Below are 19,701 nucleotides of genomic sequence, written 5' to 3' on the forward strand. Positions count from 1 at the left end.
CAAATCCTTCATAGCTACATTTCGAAGTTGCTACCGTGCAACTCGCCCAAAATCAAACCGTAACGAGAGACGGCTGTCTACCAGCCTGAATCCCTTCCAACTTCTTGCTTCCACCACCCCTTGGCCACTGAAATCGCGGAGGTGCAGGAAAGGACGCCGCTCGAAGCGAAGCAGTACAAAAATCACATCTGCTTTTTTTTTTTCGATGGGTACGCAGAGTGAAACCCCGAAAATCGTTTTCCTTTGTGATCATTCGAGTTTTACAGCGCGAGCGAGCATGGGCGTTGCCAGGGGGAAGGGGTGCTGATCACCCCCATTTCCGACGAAACAAAATCAAAATCAATTGATTTTCCAAAAAGTTTAATATTCTGTTGAAATCACTATCTACTCAAGTACTATCTTTAACAAACATAGGGGAAATTACGTATTCTCGGCAGACTAAGCCAGTGCCGCGCTTCTTTTGTAATTTTCTCGGACATAAGCTGACAAATTACGTGTTTGTCTGTTTACATTTATGAGCTGCTTAATCCTCCATCGATTCACACCGACAGCCTTGTTAAAATCTTTCTGGAAACGATTTTACAACCCTGCGAACATCTCTTGTCCGTGTGACTATTGTCGGCAGCCTCATTCTCTTCGGCAGCTTTCCCATAAGAGCTGCAGACGAATCTGTTCGGCAGCTCCAAATCAGTCGCATTTTAAGGTGTGTTAACTGGAATTGATAACATCTCTAGCTAAATTGTTTGTTCCGTCTCGGAAATCTCGTTAGCGGGTAGCTGGCAGAATAACGGATCATCTGAATGTTTTCATTTATGTAGTCGAAGCCGTAAGTCTCCCTGAAGAAATTTCGTCATGAAAAACTTTTTGAAAAATTATTAGAGTACGACTAAAGATCTGACTTCTGCCAAAAATCTTATCAGAAATAATAAAAAAATATCTTGAGAGAAATTTGCCAAAAATAAGCTCTGAAGGTTTTGGCCAAGCGTGTGTTAAGTTATCTTAAAATAAATTCATCGGATTGTTCTTTAAAGTATTCGTTAAGGAATCTGATTAGGAATAACCCCACATATTTGCCAAGGATTATTTCTATTATATTTCCTCCTCATTATCGTCTAGATTCTTAAGGCTCCTCAAGGCATTTGTACAACTATCATTCCAGGGTATATTCAGAAAATTGTTCCTGGGAGTACATCGAATTCCTCCAACGAATCTTCTACATTAATTTCTAAAAGAAATTATATCAAAACATCTTGAAGTATAAATTATAAAATCTCGACAAAACGCTCTTCATCAATTGAGGCTTCATGAACTGTTTCAGTATTTTTTGCTAAGAATATTTTAGTAAGTTATCAGGGATTCTACAACGTATTCTTCAGAATTTCTTATACATATTTTTAAGAAATTTCTTTATCATCCTGAACTTGTTTGAACTTGCATTGAACATTGGCCTGACAACTCTCTCAGGATGCTGCCATAAAATCCATGGATAATCGATTCTCCTAAAATTTTCTCTGATGACAAGCAACCTGCGACTAATCTATAAACATTGATCAGAACCACCACTAAGAACAGCTCCATTGCTCTAGGCAGAGGTTCCCCAAGAAATTATTTCTTATTTTTTCCAACATTAGGTAGCTTTAGATATTATCAAAGATGGTTAAAAAGAAAATAAAGAACGACACTTTATTTTGCCGACGACACGCTTTTCAAGAAACACTACTGCCATCTGTTAAGTGAACAGCGCGTAAGCATTATTTTCCGCTAAATTCAAATCATCGTGCAATTGAAAAACGATGAGAAAGAGGTAGAAATCAAAACAAACACGCCTAAAAAAGTTACGCATAATTGAGTACGACTCACACAAAATCAGGCCCTTCTGAACCAATGGAAAATTTGTATTGTTTTAACAGATACAAAAAAATCGCTCTTGTGCTTGTTTATTCTTCTTTTTCATATATTTTATAGCAATCAGAAATGATTGGCAATATCGAACAACGTATTATTGAAATCATGAATGTCATAAACGAACGCTTCTGGTGGCCACTTGGAGAACGTTATGCATTAGTTGCCTTCAAACTCACCAGAGTGGCGCTGATCATGTCACCTTGAAAAGTCGGAAGTCGGATATCTTTTTTCTTCTAATCATCTTTGATATTATCCTAGGATATTTTTTGTAATGATGATACAGCGTGGATTAATTGGTTGGAATACGACTACCTTTAAACTAGCGAATGTTACCCGTTAGTTGGAACGACTGACATCTGGTGAAAAAGTTTAAGACTCTCGCATCTGGAGAGCAAAACGTCACGAAACGCACTTTGTGCTTAGTATCATACAGGAGTAGTGATCGACTTTCTCTTTGGATTAGTACTGCAAGTTCAATCGATTTTCAGAACATTCCACGATGCAGTATGATGAAGGACGATGAGCACTTTCTATTGAACCAACACTATTGGCTGAAAACATTCTCCCAGGCAAGTAATTAGCCGAAGAGAAAACCGATGAAGAGAAATCGATCACTGCAGTAACACCCTTATGATACTGAACGCGAGATATAAATGCACATTTGTTCTATATATGGAGACTTCAATGCATTGGTGCTCAGATGTCAAGTTTAGTTTGACATCTACTCCTGACATTTGAGTGCTTTATAGTTGGAATTTTCTCCACCCAGCGAACATCCAATCATCGAGCCATTCCATGTAGTGGAGCCTCAACGAGCGAATCCCAACTGTAATGCATCTGATTTAGAATTATTCTAGAATTACAGAACTCCCTGTATAACACAACGAATCGCTCCATTGATAATTCCAGTAATTTTAGTCAAGAGCACTTTAGGTAATTAACAGGAATTCCTCCAAGTATTATACCTTCACGGAATCTTCTACATATATTTTTACATATTTCATTCTCGAACTCAGTCGGAAATTGATATAGAAATTGATTCTGATAACTCAGTCTTATCCTACTGCCAATAAAAACATTATGGAGGACTTCATAAGATTCCTTCAAAAAAAAAATTTTTTTTTTTTTTTTCAATTCTAATTAACCTGCGACTAATCTAAAAAAATGTTCAGAGATGCCTATGAGGAGAACTTCTTTAGAAACTCTTACAAATATTGTTCCAGAAATTCTAATGATTCTTTCCTTCTGGAGGTTTACCAGATTTTAAACCAAAGAATTTCGCGAAGAAAACCTCCAAGCAGTGCCTTAGGCAGAGATTCCTCAATAAATTACTCACAGGGATTTTCCACTAGTTCTACTTAGGCAGTATCCTAAGAATTTCTCCAGAAACGCTTATTGTGCTTCTTCAAGATCGAAGAATATATTGGATAACTGGATTTTTTAGGAATGTCATACTTTTTCAAGCATTCCTTCTCCAATTATTCTGAGAATTACTACAGGTCATATTCTCATAAAGGTTTGAGAAATTATCGAAAGAAATAGTCAAAAATTTTAATCAAAAGAAGTACAAGTGTTGTCTTATGATTCCTTTGATGTTTTAACAAGAATTCTTCCAAGAATACATTACGAATTAGTTAAGAAGTTTTCTCAGGACTCAGGACACCATCAAAATTTTATCTGAAAAATCCAGCAAAAAATTCCCACTTCTTGGACAGACCCGTAGCATAGCTTCATGGCGCTCTTGGCGAACCTCCATTTTTGCGCCGCTAGTCGATGACAAGCTTAAAATATTTCTTTGTTCTTCTTTTCATGAAACAAAATTATCACATTCCAATTTTTTCTGAAGTGGCTATAATTTTAATATTAAGAGTTCTGTTTGATCCTTCGACCTTGACGCTTGCTCCTGGGCAGTGCGTCAAGAAAGCCCGAACAGTTTTTTTTTTATTCTTTTTGGGTCGCGCGCTTATTTTTTTTTTTTTTTTCCTGAGTGCTTTTTTATAGCCGAGCAAACGAGTGAAGCCGAAAGTGGATTGTGGCTGCTCAGTCAAGGATAACGGATCAATTGGTAAGCTCGTTTCATGCTACTATTTCTAATCTATAAAATATGTATGACTGCACATTCAATCGTTACAATGGTGGGATGTAAATATGATTTTTCAACAAACTATGGATGGTTCGTCACTGTAAGTGTCGACACAAACTCTGATTCATGATTTATTTATGTTTAACATTTTTTTTTCAGAACACCTCTTATATACCTTTATATTTGTAATTAAAAAAAAAACTTTGAATGGTTCGACACTACAAGTGTAGACTTGCGAAAGGTTCACTTTATTCAACAAACTTTGGATGGTTCGCCACTGTAAGTGTCGGCATAAGAATAAGAGTGTTCTATGATGTCCCAACCAATCGAGTTTTTTGTTTCTTTTCAAATGAGTAAAATATAATAACACATGCTTTCGTCCTGACAGCTGTAGGAATGTTACATTTAGGTATTTGTTCAACAAACTTTGAATGGTTCGTCACCTCAAGTGTCGGCATAATTTTCCTCTACATAGAAATTGTTCATATCAAATGAAAATATTATATTTACGTATAAGCATGTATATATCTCACAAATCATTGTTTATCATGGTCTAATCGCTTATCAAAGTGAATCCTATGACCCAACGATCCTCCCCATTAACAAACATCCCTCCCAGTAACCTTTGTGGAGATGCAGAGGCAAACACGGTCTCCAAAAAGCAAAGGTTACACACTAACATTCCTTCCCCCAATCCCACCTGACTGCAAGGACGTGGCCGGCGCCGTTATTGACCCTGTATAAACAGAGGCACTGAATTATGCACACTGAAGAAAATTATGGCCAATCCCAGCCGAACTTCTAGTTGATTCTTTGTGCATTTTCACTGACTTCGGTCAATCACGGAATAGCAACCATTGATATGTGTAGTCAGTCTAAGCTAAGCTAAGCTAAGCTAAGTGGCTATAATTTTAATATTAATTATAGCCACTTCAGCAAAACAATATTTATCTCAAAAAAAAATTAACAGCTTTAAACATCTCAAAAATATATTTATAACAAATTTTCTAATGAAATGCAAATTGAAGCTTTGGTTTAGCTAGTCAAAATAATCCATTCATATTCCATATTTTTTGTAAAATAGAACTAGTCTAAAAGGTTCTGCTCGAGATTCTAAAAGTAAACGTATCAGGATCATGTGACAATGTTATCCAGCATTCCGTCAACCAGGATCTCCAAATAATTCTGCTTAAGATTCCGTCAGAAGCAGTATGGCTTCATATAGTATTATGTCAGAATGACACCAAGGATTATGTGTACAATCTGAAAATATGTCTATATGTGACCTATGCTTATGGACGATTTTCTAAAACTGAATGGTCATAGTATTGAACACATTTTCTTCACATATTCCTCAGGCCTGCAGAAGCCAATCGAAGGAAAGTGAAAAAGCTGCCAAATCTTGTTTACGGCGAAGTATGTCGTAATTTAAATTTGTACTGGGCATCGATGATTGTGGCTAATTCGTCTCATGATTGTGAATTGAAGAAAATCACTTAGTTTTATACTGACATTGCTGAAAAAATATCAGCATACTTTCTGCATGTAAGCTCAAGTAGTGACACTTTTCTGAATCAATATTACTTAAGATTACTGAGTTTTATTACTTTAAAATTGCAAAATTGCAATCAACATGGCTGCCAAAACGAATGATGGGCTACTTAGCCCATAATACAACATCTGCCCCAGATTTTATAACAACTGCACCAAATTTACGGTGAAATTTCTTCCCAGAGTTTTCTTCCAGGATTGCATTAGTTTTATACTCACGATTCTTTCAATATCTTTCAACGAGTTTTGTCAAAAACTAGCTCATCGTTTAGTAATATTGTGTTAGATGAATTTGACTATAACGAAACAATTTGTATCCAATCAAATTTAATAGAAATGCAGTTTTGCCTGTCAAATGGTTTATAACGCTTGGGAAAGGAAGCGTTTCTACTAATACTTTTAATCTAATCTAATTGAAAAATAATGTTTGAAATTATGATTTTTGTCAATTTTACCTAGCGGTTCCAAGGTAATGAAAATGAGAAATGCTTTCAGAAAACAGTGTTTATGAAAGTCAGGAATATATTCAATTTTGTATTATATGTCTACGAATTTTTTTAGATACTGGTGTCCTTATTAAATATATCTCTTCCACGCTTCCAAATATACAGCACTTTTATGACTGTGTGCACTAGCAGAAGGCTTGACATGAAGAAGATCAATAACGTTGGCTCACTATTTCTTCATTTAAGTGCCTTCAAAAACGTTAACCGGGGCACGTGTCGGTCATTTTGACGGCCATCTTTGGATTCTGAGTTTTTTCATCTTTTATGAGTAGTTTCTAAAGAAATCCGCAGGAAGACTCGTATATGAATCTCTCTAGTAATTTCGATGTTTAAAAAGTATTTCTGAATGTTTTCTCGAAAGTATGCTACACCTTAACCATCGACAAACAGACGTAACACAGGTGAAATTTCAATAGACCACTTACTTCACGATCATTTCAATTTCGATATGTTACAAATCTCTCAACCAGAGACACGCACATCGTTTTCTTCGTGTTTGACGTTTCACGCAACCGCCATCTACAGGTCTTGTTGCACGAAACAGTATTTCGTGCAACATGCTCACCAGATGCTGATGGTGTGAACTGGGCGAAGGATTTTAGAGAAATTTGTTCTGAGTGTTACGTCTGTTTGTCTGGGCATTAACCATTTGGAGCACTCTCCGAAGAAATCAGCATAGAGGCTCATATAAGAATCTCTGTAATAATTTTGATTATCAAAGAGCGGTTCTTAATGAATGCTAGAAGGTATGCCAGGAATAATTGTTGAAAGAGTTATCCAATTTATTTACAAAAATTCTCAGGTACATCCTTGGATGAACTTAAACAAAAATCCGGAATGAAATGAGAATCTCTAAACAAATTTCTTAAAATAAATCGATGGAAGAGTCCTTGATTGAATTCGTGAAGTTTTTGGAAGAACTGCTCGAAAAATGTAAAGTAATCAAGAAAACACTAAAAACAAAACCTAAAAATCCTTACACTGATTTCTTGGAGGAATACCTCGAAAAAATATTTTAGAGTTGCTTGGATCCTATCTTGAGATGAAACTTATCTTGAGTCAATAAAAAACAGGCAGGCCAAAAGGACCCCTACTAATTGAATTCACAGACTTTTTTAATCCCTAATTGTCCAAACCAAAACCCAACAATTTGTACCAACACGCGTTTTTGACTCCATAGTGGTAGTAGGAAAACTGTCAAAACGTATGGAAAATAATGAAAAACGTAAATTACTTGCAATTAGGAAACTGGATCAAAAAAGTAGTGATTAGAAATCAAGTGTAAAGTGAATACATAACTTTTTGTGTTTAGTTCATCTCCCGTGGTGCTTTCTTTGCTTCAGGATTTCGTTTTTACTACCACTGAAAAAGAGCCATCTATTGCATTTTCAGTTTTGAATATCGCCCTATTATGTTTCCCCAAACCGTGTGAAAAGTATTTACATACGAATTTGAAAAAATAATCGAGAATGATTGAGTTTTTGCATGACATATGTAAAAGAAACTTTTGAGGTCGCTTGACCCCCTTCATGGAAATCCTCGCTGTGCCCATGCAAGCAAGCCGGTTTGGGACAGATCGACGACCCGGCCAAAGACGACGCATCCAGGAACAATGTGTAACAGCTGTCCTGATTTATGACCAACTTTTATGCCGCCATTTAAAACAACCGAAGCGCTTCAGCTTGTTGGACGAGCTTGTGCGACGCCTTACGGCGCGTAGCGTAAGCTTGTCGGATATCCATCGGCGAAAAGCTTTTTGCTGGGAAATTACTCCCTCATATCCGGGCGAGAAATTTCGTCCGCTCTGTTCTCTTTCTCTCTCTCTCAAGTTTATCGAGGTAAGCGCGATTGTGCTTTCGCAGCAGCGCCTCCATGCGGTGAACATTCGAAACCGCAATGAAGCTTTGGATAAATCAACAGAAGCTAACCGAACTTTTCCACCCTTTTCTTCTACGCCTTTCCTTACAGATTCTGTACGGTCCCGACGGGCAGTTACTGAAACCGGAATCGAAGCGCGGCCGAGGCAAGGGACGATCCGCCAAAGCTAAGCAGCAGCAGGAGGCGAATGCGGCCAGTGGAGGCGAAGGTGCCGCAGCCACTCCCAATGGAGGCGCCACCACCGATGCCAACGGAGCGGTAAGTGCTTTTTAGGAAGGGATAGGACATTGATTTGGTTTTGGGTTAGAAGTTTGTGGTAGATTTTGCTTCTTTTGGTAGTTGTTTGGTAAAATAAGTAAGTTTGAATTACAAGCAACGCTTTGTAGTGGAATTTAAAATTTGTAGTTTATACTGTTTATTATTTTACTTTTAAATTTCTTCGAGAAAATCATGTTATTCAAAGTAGTTGCCCTCTTTCCGATTCCAAAAAAGCTGGTTATTTATAGTTTTGATTTGGAGCAAGAGCATGAATGTCTCATTTAGAATGTATATGTAGAAGCACTAAGTATTAAATCTGAAGCGCAAATCAGTAAACAGGAAAACAGGATTTTTAAAGAAACTTAAGTATAGTTTGTACAAATCTAAAGTTTCTTAAAGATTCCGCCAAAATATGTGTAATATACATAATTGTCCAAACATTTGATTGAATTATTTTTATAGGTACTCCTTCACAAGCTTCCAAAACACTTGCTGATAATCATGCAGGGATCAATCGTGTTATTGTAATAGTATTGTTCGCGTGGAGCGGTGAAACCAGTTTCGCAAATTGCGTCAGTAGTGTTTGATCCTTTGATCGTATTGCTTACTCCTGGGTACTTAGGATAACACTGCTGATAAAGTTCGGATAACTATTGTTCCTAATATCAAAAATCTGGTTAGGAGTAATCATATCGAGCAGATCCCGTCGCAAACCATTATGTGGTTCCGGGATCTTTTCTTACTTCCAACTGTGCCAGGATGAGAGGATGGAGAGGATCATGACATTTGTGGAGATGCAGAGGTATATGCGGTCTCTAGTAACAATGGTTGTCTAACCAATATTTCTTATCTTTCCCAGTAAATGTAAGGATGTGACCAAAATTACTTGGGAACATCCACGATTCACTTTGGCATCAAGAAGTACTTATATATTATGCATACTGTTGCCAAATATGAGCTTGGTACCGTTTTGATTCATATTACGGACAGCTTAAAATTCCGGACACTCTACTTTGTATGGGAAACATTTCACACGAAATGTTTCAATTTTTGCTGTTTAAAAGTTCTCACTTCCGAGACTCGTTTTATTAAGCTTTTTCCATGAAAACGTGTGCAAATTTATAATACCTGACTGCCTTAGACGTCTCTTTAGTGGTTCGACAATTTATATTGATAATTTGACTTTTCTATTAATGATTTCCATGAGCTGTCCGGGATTAGAATCAAAGTGTCCGGAATATGAGGCAAAAGTGAGGAAGCGTCCGGAATAGGAATCATGAGAAGGCCTCACATTTTGATATATTTATAATTTTTTAACTTGTGGATGCATATTCTTTACCCATCATTCGAAAGTTAAGGGTTTCCGATGCTCGATAACGCTGAGGAATCATACAGAATGATTTATTATGTATTCTCTATGTTGAGTTGTACTTCACTGAGGCCTTAAGTGTTCGTAATATGAATCAAAACGGTAGCTTTATGAAACCCTCACTCCTCGAAGTAAATCAAAAATGTGAAGAATATGATACGAATATGCCCCCTACGTGTATAGTGTTATTATAATGCTAAAAATGAATATCTTGCACAAAATACGAAATATCTTGCAAATACCGAAATGCAGATGTGCTTCTTTGCCCATGCAAACACGACTCAGTAGATCTATCTGTCAAAACACTATAAAGCATTGGAAGATATCCTAAATTCGCATATATGCTTTTATAAAGTTAGAAGCCTCATTGCTTCAGTAATAGTTTTTTTTTGCGGTATAAATGCTTATATTGACGGTGTGTATTATCAATGCTACTATAATGCTTATATGCATTTCTGCAGCAAATTTATGGCTGATTATTCCTGCTTGGATTTGGAAGTCGTATGACATGGCGCTACACAATTTCAATGTAAGTATCAAGTTTAACGGGAACATTGCGAATTTAAGGTATCGATCTCCGAAGATTCTCAAATTTGTAATCTGTTTTAAACATGTTCCGCATCAGACCTTTTCAATATAGAGAGACTGTGTCCAATTTCTCAACATTACTCGGCTATTTTCTATTTCTTATGTTGTTCGTGTCAAATCCGATATTCCACTCCGTTTTCGGACAACTTCTTTGATATTGTAGTTTCCGTCCTTATCTTCCGAGCCGTCAATAACCTTGCCAGAGTGCATCGTAAGTTTCCCTCCGAACACGTCAACAACAGCAGAGACCCACTCGGCGCGCCTCCATATGGTTATTCATGTAGAGATACGACGTCGACGAAAACGGCGGACAGTTTATCGCACTTTGCTTTTTTCTCGATGTTGATTTTGTTTTGCGCTGCTCCTCGCCTCAACTTTGCCGAGATAAATTAAATTTATTTAGCATATAAATTAATCTTGATTTAATATTTACAACGGAGCAATGGCGAGCTCCATCCGATAGCAGCGTATCATTCACAGACCCCATATCCCTGCCCCAGCTGCCATTCGTAATTCAGCCCTGCCAGGACTTTGCATTCAATCTAGCAATTTTACAATCTCAAGAGATAAATATCCCTCCCTCTGGTTGTCATTCTTATCTCGCTCGCTACTCCTCTTCGCGCCACACGGTCACCATAAACTCGAAAACGGAGTGGCTTGCACGTTGCATACATCCAGGAAAATGTGACAGTAAATCGATTAAAACAAGAAATATACGACGACAGTACCTCGCCCTCCTGTCTGGCGACGGCTGATTCGGCGAGTTTTTCCCCCTTCGGAAGCGGCCTTTGGTAGCCCCACGCCAGACGATAGACAACGCCAAACAGCTTCCGACGGTGGATTCTTTCGCGGTACGGGAAAACAAGATGGCCGCTGATGCCACGTGTGCGTTCCGCTACACAATTTCTTGGACAATGGTGTAGCGCAGGGGTGTGCAAATTTTATGACCACTCAAACCATCCCTGTGGGAATGGTGGAGCGTCGTCTGTCGGTTTCATCAACATTACCGACGGCACCAATCGTGATAGTTTCCAATGTTGCATTGCGAAACTGATTTTTACGGTCGCCTTCAAAGCGCCATCTTTGATGATTTGATATCCCTGCGTTACGACCTGGTGGCAACAATCCAAGAAGGCGGGCAAATTTGGTGATGGAACAAAATTGTGGGGATTTTTACGAAGCAATAAAATGCGGGTGCAAATAAAAGAACGCGGGAAATCCACATCGCCGTAATTTGAAATTCGAGGAATGTACGCGCAAATGAAGAAAAATATAAAATCAATATAAACATGAGAGTAAACATGGAATTACAACCAGCGAGAAATGTTTATCGATGCCAACGAAGTCCCGGCTGGGACGCGAATGGTGATTTTACGCGTTTGCAATGGATTGCGAGCGAGTCGAGCAGAGTCGGGGTGGGATATCAACCCTCGGGCATTTGGTGATGTTAATTTGTACGTCGTACGAAGCTTCTCGAGTTTATTGCTTCTTTTGCCGGTAAAAACTGTCAACAGTTGGATGTTTATTGGTTCAGAAATCTAGCTGATGGACAATTTTTACTGTTTATTTAAGTTTTCTTCAAATAATGCTCTGCTCTACTACAGCTATCGTCCATTTTGTGAGAAAAGAAACCGCCTTAAAAAAATTGGAACATCCTACCTTAACGTTCAACGCTTCGTCATCGTAATCATCGTCATCATCGAAACTTCAAAAGCAGTTTTTCTGCTCAAAACTAAAAATCATTTGATGAAAATGTGTTCACTGTGTTTCGGTCAGAGCATAGAATACAGTGAACATATTTTCAAAACTCCTTTTGAAATTTCCAAAATCAATGACGGATCCTGCCCCCTTAATAATGATCAAAATGTTTATACCGTTGATCTACTTCAGTTATGGCACACTTGTATGTACACTGAGAGGCAAAATAAAGTGCCCACCTTACCAGTTTTCAAATTTCTGTCGTTGATTTGGTTCAAATTAAAGTAAACACACTTAAATCTTTTTTGATATTTTATTTTTGATATTCTTTTAAAGTTGCACTTACGAAATTATGATAAAAAAAAGAATTTTACTCAAAGAAAAAGAAAATCAATTTGTATTGAAAAAAAATAGTGACAAAATAAAGTGCCCACTTCCTTCTTGGCCCCAGAAAAGATGATTTATGAAAAATAAAAAGCAATTTAATAGTTAATGTGTCCTCCTTTGGACTTAAGGACTTGCTGGAGGCGTTTCGGCATGCTTTTCACCAGGTTTTGTAGGTGTTGTGGTTCTAGTTCTTCCCAGGCGCGCTCCAAGGCTTCAAAATAATTATTTTTGTTGGTAACACCAGTTTTGTCAACCCTCGCATCGAGAATCGCCCACAAATTCTCGATGGGGTTGTGGTCTGGGCTTTGTGGAGGCCATTCCAGCGGTTTAATCCAACAAGATCGGAAGAAAGACTTGGTCTTCTTGGCAGTATGCTTCGGGTCGTTGTTCTAGAGAAATATGAATTTCTCTTCAAGGCCTGTCTGGATCAGCGAAATCTCCAGATTTCCCCGCAAGATGTTGATGTAGGAATCTGCCGTCATTATTCCGTCGTTTTTCACGAGGCTTCCTACTCCACTCCACGCACTCCACGAAAAACACCCCCAGACCATCACATTTAAAAGAATATCAAAAATAAAATATCAAAAAAGATTTAAGTGTGTTAACTTTAATGTGAACCAAATCAATGCGAGAAATTCGAAAACTGGTGAGGTGGGCACTTTATTTTGCCTCTCAGTGTAAGAATTCTTTTTTTGCACGGGGGATGCATACCATACAAAAATAAGTTTTCAGTTCAAATTTTCAAAAAACCGAAAAACCGTGCATAAAAAGTAACACCATTTCTTGACGTTTCTTGCAAAAATAAGGTTTAGGCGAAAAAAATGAACGGAAATTTTTTTTTTGCACGGCTATGTAGAAAAAAAAATCCAAAAAACAGAATCGGGTGTACTGTGCTGAATCTGCTGAATCATTTCGGCAGCTCCAAATCAGTCGCATTTTGAGGCGTTTTCATTTGAATTGATAACATGTCCGGCGATATCGTTTGTTTAGTCTCGGAAATCTCGCCAGCGGGAAGCGGGCAGAACAAAGAATCATCTGAATGTTTCCTCTGATGTGTTTTGATATAAAAATACTGTGTATTTGGCGTTTGAAATATGGTTGCCAATAATAGTCGAATGGTGCCGAAGCCGTAAGTCTCCTACGTCGCTTTTAAAACCTTATTTTACTATTAATAAAAAATATTCATTCCCATGAAATGTTCGCTTCGTGTCAAATTCGTGTCAATCTCTGAGAATTGATAATCCGGAAATGGTATTATGATTTGAACGTTTACTATTGAAAATCTAAAATGTGTACGATAATTGAGATTCCAAATGATTTTGCAATGGCTGAGATTCTATGTCAAAACTTGACAACAGTTTGGAATGAGCTTTTAATTTTACTACACACAATGTTTCAAGTTGATTTAAAACTTTTATTTCGAACATAAAATTTGAACTACACATTACGCGTTGCAAAAAATGTAGAGTCCTGGAAAAACCAAAACATTTTCTTGAATTTAAAGTTGCGTCTATATTTTGTAAAGATAATTTGCCTCGAATTTGTTGAACCTATCATTTGTATCGAGCAATGTTTGCAACAGATATGCAAGAAACAAATAGCGTCTCATTTTTGTAGATGTTCTGCATGACAGAATTGTGAATTAGATTTTATTATTTGAAAGTTTAGCTACCAGGTTGGCGGACATCTTTAGATTATAGAGATTTATTTATTTTCAAGAAACTTTGAAATTGATCTTAATTAGAAAGTAGACTAATTTAAATCACGACACAAATTAAAGCTGAACAATTATTTAAGAATATTGATGATTACAGTCGCCTCTCTACATCTCGATATCGAAGGGACCATCGAGATAGGGAGAGATCGAGACAAAGAACATTAATTTGATGAACACTAGATCGAAAATCACTTCGTTACTAGGAAAATAATAAACAAACAAACTTCATTTCGAATTTCCAAATTGTTCTGAATCGCTTAAATGTGGTCTAGTAACCATAGACAATGTTCATATCGACATATGAAGAGAAAATTGGGAACAAAAAATTAACAGGAACGCATCGAGATATGGAGATATCGAGTTAAGGATCGAGATATGAAGAGCGAAGTTGTATGCATAATGAAGGGACCGAAGCAATCATCGACGTATGAAGAGATATCGAGATGTGGAGCCATTCCTAAAAAAATATTGCCGGGCCATCTCCAAAAAATATTGATGTAATTTTGATTTGAATACAACAGTAGTTCAATCATTTTATTGTTATCAATCTTAAACTAATGCAATTGAAAAGCTTCTTTTAATTTTTGTATTATGGAAAACGGTTACTCACAAAGAACATTTATTATTTAACAAAACTTTAGAGTTCAAATGAATACAAAATAATAGCATAACTGCTAATATTTGAAATAACGTTTTAAGTTTCTTTTTATGATAAGTTATCGTTCAAAATGAACACTACTATGTTTTGAACTTAAATGTTTAACCCCTCTACCAGCAACTGCAACTTTTTACCATAAAAAAAATGTATTCGAATAGCTAATACTTTTTTGTTTCTTAATATTTTTGCATCATTTTTTTCACAAGTTTTTGAAAATCTCTTCTATTTCCAGAATCTGTCTCGATTTTGATCATTGGTAATTTGGTTTTCCGATATTCCGATGATCCTTGGGGGACCAACATTCCCCATATAAAATTTCTTTGGCCGTCTTTTCGGTTTTAGTCAGTCTATCAAAAAAATAATACAATGTTAGGATAGAAGCTTCTCTGAAAAAATCATACAGATCAGTTGTCTCCAATAAATCAAGATCCTCCTCTCTAATAAATCAAGACCAGAGTGTTGTTCATTTCTAAAAAACGGTTGATCTAAGTCGTTTAATTTTTTTAGCAACTTCATCAAAGTATTGTTTCGAAAAGCAAATAACCGAATATGAGATAATATTTGTAGCCTGATAAGACGACTTATCATTGAAATCGACACGGATTCTCAAAGTAGAAGAAATTTTTGAGAACTTGTGAATAAAATGTGCATAAATATAAAAAAAAAACAAACGAGTAATCGCGAGGTGATTTTTTGTGTTGTAGAAAAATGATACTGCTAGTAGAGGGGTTAACTGTTGTAAAATAACATTAGGAGATATTAATATTAGTCCGACAATTTTTAAACCAAGTAAGCCATGCCTAAATCGTTGTTGAAGGGAAAAGAGGGAAAACAGAAACCTGAAGCATTTTTAAAGCAAATAATAAAACTATAAATAGTAATAGACTGTTTCGAAATATATTTATTTTCAATTTTAAGACCCCATTTTTTTATCGCCGCTTGAGAGTTTTAAAAGCTTCAATCTTATTGTTTTTATCAGATATTTTTCTGCTTAAAACAAATAACTCTTAACGATAAAAAGTCCGAAATCTACATATGACAAAATTTTTGATGAAAAGTTTAGGGATCAAATCAATGTTAAAGTATTTCATTATTAAAATAGACAAATAATTATTTTCAGCAAAATATTAGATAGCAGCGTTGCCAGATATGCCATTTTTGTTTTTAAATATATAGTCGTCAATGTCAATATAATGAGAAAACTCAGTTATAAAAGAACAGCCGATGGTCAAAAGAATAAAAAATCTCATGTGAAAATGTTTACAAGTGTAATATAAATAATCTTACATCAGTAAATAATAAAGATGACAATGACTTAAAGAGGGTAATATACCCAATCGAAATTTAATCCCATTTTTTTATCAATAGTAGGAACTAGGAAAACTCGAAAGGATAAACTATGTTTGAAAGAAGGAACAATTTTTGATGAAATTATTAGAAATCTACTTCATCTTCGAAATCTAATTAATGGTCCTTGATTTGCAAGTCGGTTTATGTTTCTCTTGGAGCTCCATTACAAACATTACGTTTGTAACATCATATAAATCTAAACTAAAAGCTGATCAGTCATTGGGCCATACTTCAAAACCCTACGCATCAGCGTTGTAACAATCTAGTTAATTTTTAGTTCGTAATTCGGCCGAACGACCTGGACTCCTCAACGTATATGCCTCAAAAATGCTTCTAAACAGTTTAAAAAACGTAAATATAAGCATATATTATAGCACAGATAACAGATATTTATGCTAGAACAAAAGTTTTCTGAAAACCAGTGTAAACAATCAAACTAAAACACGTTGAAATCACTGCTTATATGTGCAAAGTTTCACGTATAAGATGTCGCGAAAAGTCCATATACGTACGAAAGTGGAGGCGATATACGTGCATATTTTATATGATGTAAAATAACATGCAATGCGAGTGTATAGATTTTCTTGCGAATTAGTCTGTACTCTTATGCGACTTAATTTATGATAACAAAGTTAATTTGACAGCTGCTACGAATCGTTCCGACTTATTTGGTACGAGTATGCGGGACGAAAAGAAATGTACATATGAACTCATAAAATAGCGTTTTATGCGAGGAAACTCATCTTTCTTACGATTTCATCCACCATGTAGAGTTGGAGTGATGCAATTTATACAAATAATCGACTTTGTTCGTATACTCGAAGTCGAGCCTAGTACACGACACTGAAGACGGCCTTACAGTTGAGGTCGAAATACGCGTATCTGTCAAAGGATACAAACTCTAGTGGAATTAAATGGTATAGTACTAAATTCGGGTTTTTCATCTACTTATAAAAAATGGACCTTTCGCATGTTTCAAGTGAAAGAACATTGAAACAATATTTGTTCGACGTCTGTGATGGGGGTAGTAATTATTGCTATTTTAGATGTTTTTTTTTATCTGAGATTATTCCGACTTTTAAACATCGGCTGCTCTTTAGTTTTGACTACTATTGACACTTGAGCTACCAACACTTTCTCCAGAGATTTGACTAATACTGTAATTATCAATATTTTTTGTCATCATGAGATATTTGCTCTTTTTCACATAATTTCATATGTTCTATGGTATTTCATTCGTATAAAGCAGTTTCATACAAGAACAGGTAGCATTTTAAAGAAGGCATATAAAACTGATTATGCCAAACGTCCATTACGCCAAATGTCCGTATGCGAAACGTCTTTATGTGAAATGTCCCAACCCCGCTTTTTATTATACGGCGTAGTGGTGAGCTATTCAAAGGATTATGTTGTAGCATTGGGATTCGATTTCCACTTCGTAGCAAGTAGCAACTGCACGTATTAGTTTCAGATCGATTAAATTGTAACTGTAGTTTGATGCACATGGAAAGTAGTAATTGGTTCCAGCACAAAGTAGTGTATCTCTTAGAACCTATCGCCAAAGGTATTGATTTTGAACGGCTTGGATTTCGATTCTCTCCCTAGGTCGTGACGTACGATGCCAACGGGCAACCTGTGCGCGAAGGAAAACGAGGTCGCGGAAGAGGACGCGGTGGCGGGGTAAGAATCCAAACAATTTTACTATAATTCCTTGCATATCCAACTCGAGACAGAGAATTTGAGAGAAAATTTACAACCCGCTTCGGAAACCTACTTTACGGCCAGCAATGTTTGAAAGTCGATATCCGACGGGGGATATTTTTTTACGCTGGCTGCCGACGGCTCACTTGTCGTTCATAAATAGCTTCATGATGCTGGTTGAGGCACTTTCGGTCGTAAAGACCCGGGCACCGGTTAAAGAGCAACTGGATCTGCCTCAACATAAAACTCACCGAGACGACGATGATGACGACGAAGATGATGACGCTTAACGGTGCGAAGGAAGAAAGAAGTCATCGTCCCGTCAAAACATGTGATCGCATGGGACAGACCTCATTCCTAACGCACTTCTCGACGGCCCCACAAACGGAGCGGAGTTCTGGGCCCTGGCAGACGGCTAAGCCTGCCAACCGACCCAACCAGCTCCGGTGTCGGGGAATTCCCTTTCGATTCGCTGCTCAATTGGAGCGAAAGAGAAAGTAGATGACGACGGGTATCGAAGTATCAAAGTCAAACCGCACCAGACGTCGTTCCGTAGCCATGGAGCGCTTCTTCTCCAGCACAGGGGGGAAAATTCTTTCCAACCAGAGCAGACAAACAACCGTCTGTGGGATCTGTTTCCCTTGGATTCAGACATACGTTTCGGAAAACACATAAAACCCGGTATTCCGGTGGAGTAGAAGCATCTTTGCCACTCTTATTTCCGAGAATGGGATGGAAAGACAGCAGTCTTTGGCTAAAAGGATACTCGAGTAAGGATTCTAACGATGACGATTGGAACGATGATAGGAGGCGACCTTTTCAATGCCAGGTGGAAAGGGGTTCATTCAACTTGGTAACGGACTTAAGGCATACTTTCGACGGGCGATTGCCGCTTTTGATATAGAAAGGAAAATGGATGAGCAAAGGCCTAAATTGGTTTAAGTATGCTAGCAGAACAAGTATTGCAACTATGAGTTGAATATCGCTTCACTCCTTCCTATTGTTTTTATTGGAAAATGGATTGATTTTTATTTCTAGTTTCCAAGTTTTATTGCTCATTCTCTGAATTCTCAATTTCCTTCCAAATAAATTTAAGTTATGTTTGATAAAGGATTTTTTCTTCAAAGCAGATCAATTGAATGCCAAAAATATCGAAGAATTCAAGGGAAATAAAAGTCGGATTCCTTTCCGAACGCTTGCAAGCATCGGTTGTGTTTTGCGCAGTTCCTTTATCGTTCAAAGCAAATTGCTTTTACTGCGAAGTGAACCGTTTTTTTCCCCTCGCGTTGCGTGGTTTTTTACGGCGTTACTCTTTCCAGTAGAAAGAACCGATCATCCGCGTTTCGGATCACGGAAGCAGCCAGCCTTTAGCCTAGCCTATTGGTTGGACTGTCCAGCTTTACCGAAGGCCATTCATCGCAACATTGTGCCATCCCCATCGTTGCCATCATCATCATCATCATTATCAGCACCAGCAACAGCAGCACAAAAGAGGCCTGAAATCATCAAGTTGTTGTGCTGCCTACCGGGTGCCTATCGCTTCGAACAGCAAGTCCCGGACAATACATTCATCTGCGGATCTGCACGTGTTTACGAAAAACAACAGCAGTGCAGAGAAGCCAGTCGGTTACATTGGATGAATAGGTATTTATTTCGTTCTGCCGATCTCTTTTGTCTGCCCGCCTATCTTTCTTCTCGACGCTAGCCGGTGATCAACTCACCTACCAGTGTGTAGTTGCCCTTTTGCGTTAATTATTTTTCTTACTGAATTTTTTTTTTTTTTTTTTGGAAATATTTTTTTTTCTTTTCTTTTTTAATATTAGTGATTAATTTACCTAAAGGTAAATTTGTCTACCTCAGTATTATTATTATTATTTTTTTTTTTGACCAATTTTTTTTTTTTTTTTTTTTTTAAGGTGATTGATTCACCTGAAGTGCAAACGAACTTAACCGAACTTTTAAATTTACAATAAGTTGTTATTTATTTCCTTTTTATTATTATTGTTAAGTGCAAATATTGTTCAAAATCTAATCTAGCAGGGTGCTAAAAAT

At 37.0% G+C, this 19,701-nt stretch overlaps 1 protein-coding gene across 2 annotated transcripts in view; it reads left to right on the plus strand.

Moving 5' to 3' along the window:
• Positions 1-19,701, plus strand: part of LOC5573007 (DNA N6-methyl adenine demethylase) — a 486,750-nt gene that overhangs the window by 155,050 nt on the left and 311,999 nt on the right. Inside the window, exons 5-6 of one of the 2 annotated variants that reach the window (XM_021843564.1) lie at positions 8,014-8,181; positions 17,554-17,628. In XM_021843564.1, the coding sequence (XP_021699256.1) occupies positions 8,014-8,181; positions 17,554-17,628 (243 nt within the window). The remainder of the gene's footprint in view (positions 1-8,013; positions 8,182-17,553; positions 17,629-19,701) is intronic. The other variant, XM_021843565.1, reaches the window with a different exon arrangement.

Source organism: Aedes aegypti, chromosome 2 (assembly GCF_002204515.2).
Source record: "Aedes aegypti strain LVP_AGWG chromosome 2, AaegL5.0 Primary Assembly, whole genome shotgun sequence".
In the NCBI taxonomy this organism is placed as follows: domain Eukaryota; kingdom Metazoa; phylum Arthropoda; class Insecta; order Diptera; family Culicidae; genus Aedes; species Aedes aegypti.